General features: G+C 46.5%; 1 protein-coding gene across 1 annotated transcript in view; it reads right to left on the reverse strand.

Moving 5' to 3' along the window:
• Positions 1-391: 391 nt before the first annotated feature.
• LOC106813181 overlaps positions 392-2,191 on the reverse strand; it is a 4,269-nt gene continuing 2,469 nt past the window's right edge. Inside the window, exons 2-3 of the mRNA XM_014817249.1 lie at positions 1,875-2,180; positions 392-1,789 (exon numbers count right to left, since the gene is read on the reverse strand). Coding sequence (XP_014672735.1) covers positions 392-1,789; positions 1,875-2,180 — 1,704 coding nt within the window. The remainder of the gene's footprint in view (positions 1,790-1,874; positions 2,181-2,191) is intronic.

Below are 2,191 nucleotides of genomic sequence, written 5' to 3' on the forward strand. Positions count from 1 at the left end.
CATCCGGGTGCCTTTGCAACAAGTGATTCACTCAATCGATCAACTTTTCCTATTCGACAACAAACTTAACATGGCTCCTCTAAATTACTGAGCTAATTTACCAAAACGCATATACATGTGTTGGAAAATCGATTGCCGTTCTGTATGTACTGCAATACAAGAGTTCGATCAGAACCTGAACACGTTCAACGCAATATATGCTTCTATATACCACATCATCTGCACATCTCATATGCATCATATCGCATGCATCGCATTGCATATCGCGCATGCATTGCATCGCATCGCATATCGCGTATCGCATGCATATCATATGCATTATAGGTAACGCAGCATCTGACCTGTTATTATTTAACCACAATTTCCAAAAACTAAAAATTCTAAATGCAATCTATACAGATGGCTCCTCGACGGGGAATTCTTCCTGGTTTTCTTTCGGTAACAATAATACCAACTTGTGGATCGGACGTTCTAGTTCGCTAATGGGTCCTGCACGCTTTCCCTTGTTGTCGATCCTGGGATCTCCTACAGCGAGTCTCACTTCGCGTACGCGACTGTCGACAGATGGGAAGACTTCGATGACCCTCGCTATAGCCCATTGGTTTCTCGGCGCGTTGTCATCTTTGATGATCACCACATCGTGTACCATGGCATCACGTTGAGGGCGCATCCACTTCTGTCGAACCTGCAGGCCTTGAAGAAACTCCTTTTTCCAGCGCTTCCAGAACTCATTTACTAGATGTTGCACTCTCCTCCATCGTTTTCTAGAATAGAGATCAGCACTCTGGAAGTTGCCCGGTGGAGAAGAGAGAACTGTAGACCTCATCGTCAATATATGATTCGGCGTAAGAGGTGCTGGATACGTCGGGTCGTCGAGATGATTCACCGTCAGGGGTCTACTGTTGACAACTGCAGCTGCCTCACACATCAAGGTGCGCAAGGACTCGTCATCTAGCTGTCTACCAGACTGGAACATCAAGGCATCCAGCACACTGCGTATGGAGCGGATCTGACGTTTCCACACGCCTCCCATGTGACTCGCAGAGGGAACATTGATGACGAATTTCACATAGTCACATCCTTCTTTCAATAGGGTGTCCTTGACTTTCTCATGGTCCATCTCAGACCATGCTTTTTTGAACTCTGAGGCAGCCCCCACAAAGTTCGTCCCTCTCAGTTGACGTACTTGTCCTCTCAAAGCTGTGAACCGACGAAATGCTTGTATGAAGGCATCAGTCGACAAGGAGTTCACAGTCTCGATATGCACTGCCCTCGAGGCCGTGCACGTAAAGAGGACGCCCCACCTTTTCAGTTCCTTCCTACCTTCCTTGATCATCCATGGGCCAAAACAATCAACTCCACTATACGTGAAAGGCGGTGCGGGAGTTAATCTGTCACATGGTAGATCAGACATCTGCTGCATTTCAACTGGACTGCGCAGTCTGTTGCAAATGACACACTTTCTGATCAATCTGGCCACTTGAATGCTGCTTCGAAGTATCCAGTAGCCACTTTCTCTAATCCGGTTTAGCGTCATGCCTCTCCCTTGATGCTTGGTCTGTTCATGACAGTGTAGAATCACCAATTTTGTCACATGGTGTCCTTGAGGGAGGATAACTAGATGCTTTCTTTCATAAGCCTCGTCACTTCTTTGTAGCCGCCCTCCTACTCTCAATGGTCCGTCATTATCCAGGAATGGATCTAAGCCATAGAGGCGACTGGCTTTCTTTATGTGACGCTTCTTCATCCTCTCAGGAATGTCCTGTCTCTTTGTCACCAATTCAATGATCTGAATTTCATCTCGAAATGACTCTTTGAACATGTTTCAGGACCTCTATCTCTGCAAGATGCATGTCTTGTACCGAGATTCCTACCTTTGGAGTCTCTTCCTCGTCCTTTTCTCCAGTTCTTAGATGCCTCTTGTTCTCACAGCGTTGTTTCAGTCTAGAGATAAAGAGCAGGCAATTCGCAATTGCTCTTTTAGCCTTGAACCAAGTAGAGAAGCAATTCAGTCCGGTCAATTCCAGGCTTTGAGTTCCAGAGTGTAACGAGTGTACCTGTGACTTCTTTTCCTCTGGATCATTTGGCAGTACCTCAATTGTCTTCTCCTCTGTCTCTTTCCGCGAGATCGCATCCTCCCATAGCATGTCTGGTCCTCGTAGCCACTTTGATTCTTTCAACTGTTGGACAG

The sequence above is a fragment of the Priapulus caudatus genome, unplaced genomic scaffold, assembly GCF_000485595.1.
Source record: "Priapulus caudatus unplaced genomic scaffold, Priapulus_caudatus-5.0.1 Scaffold736, whole genome shotgun sequence".
NCBI classification, from domain to species: domain Eukaryota; kingdom Metazoa; phylum Priapulida; class Priapulimorpha; order Priapulimorphida; family Priapulidae; genus Priapulus; species Priapulus caudatus.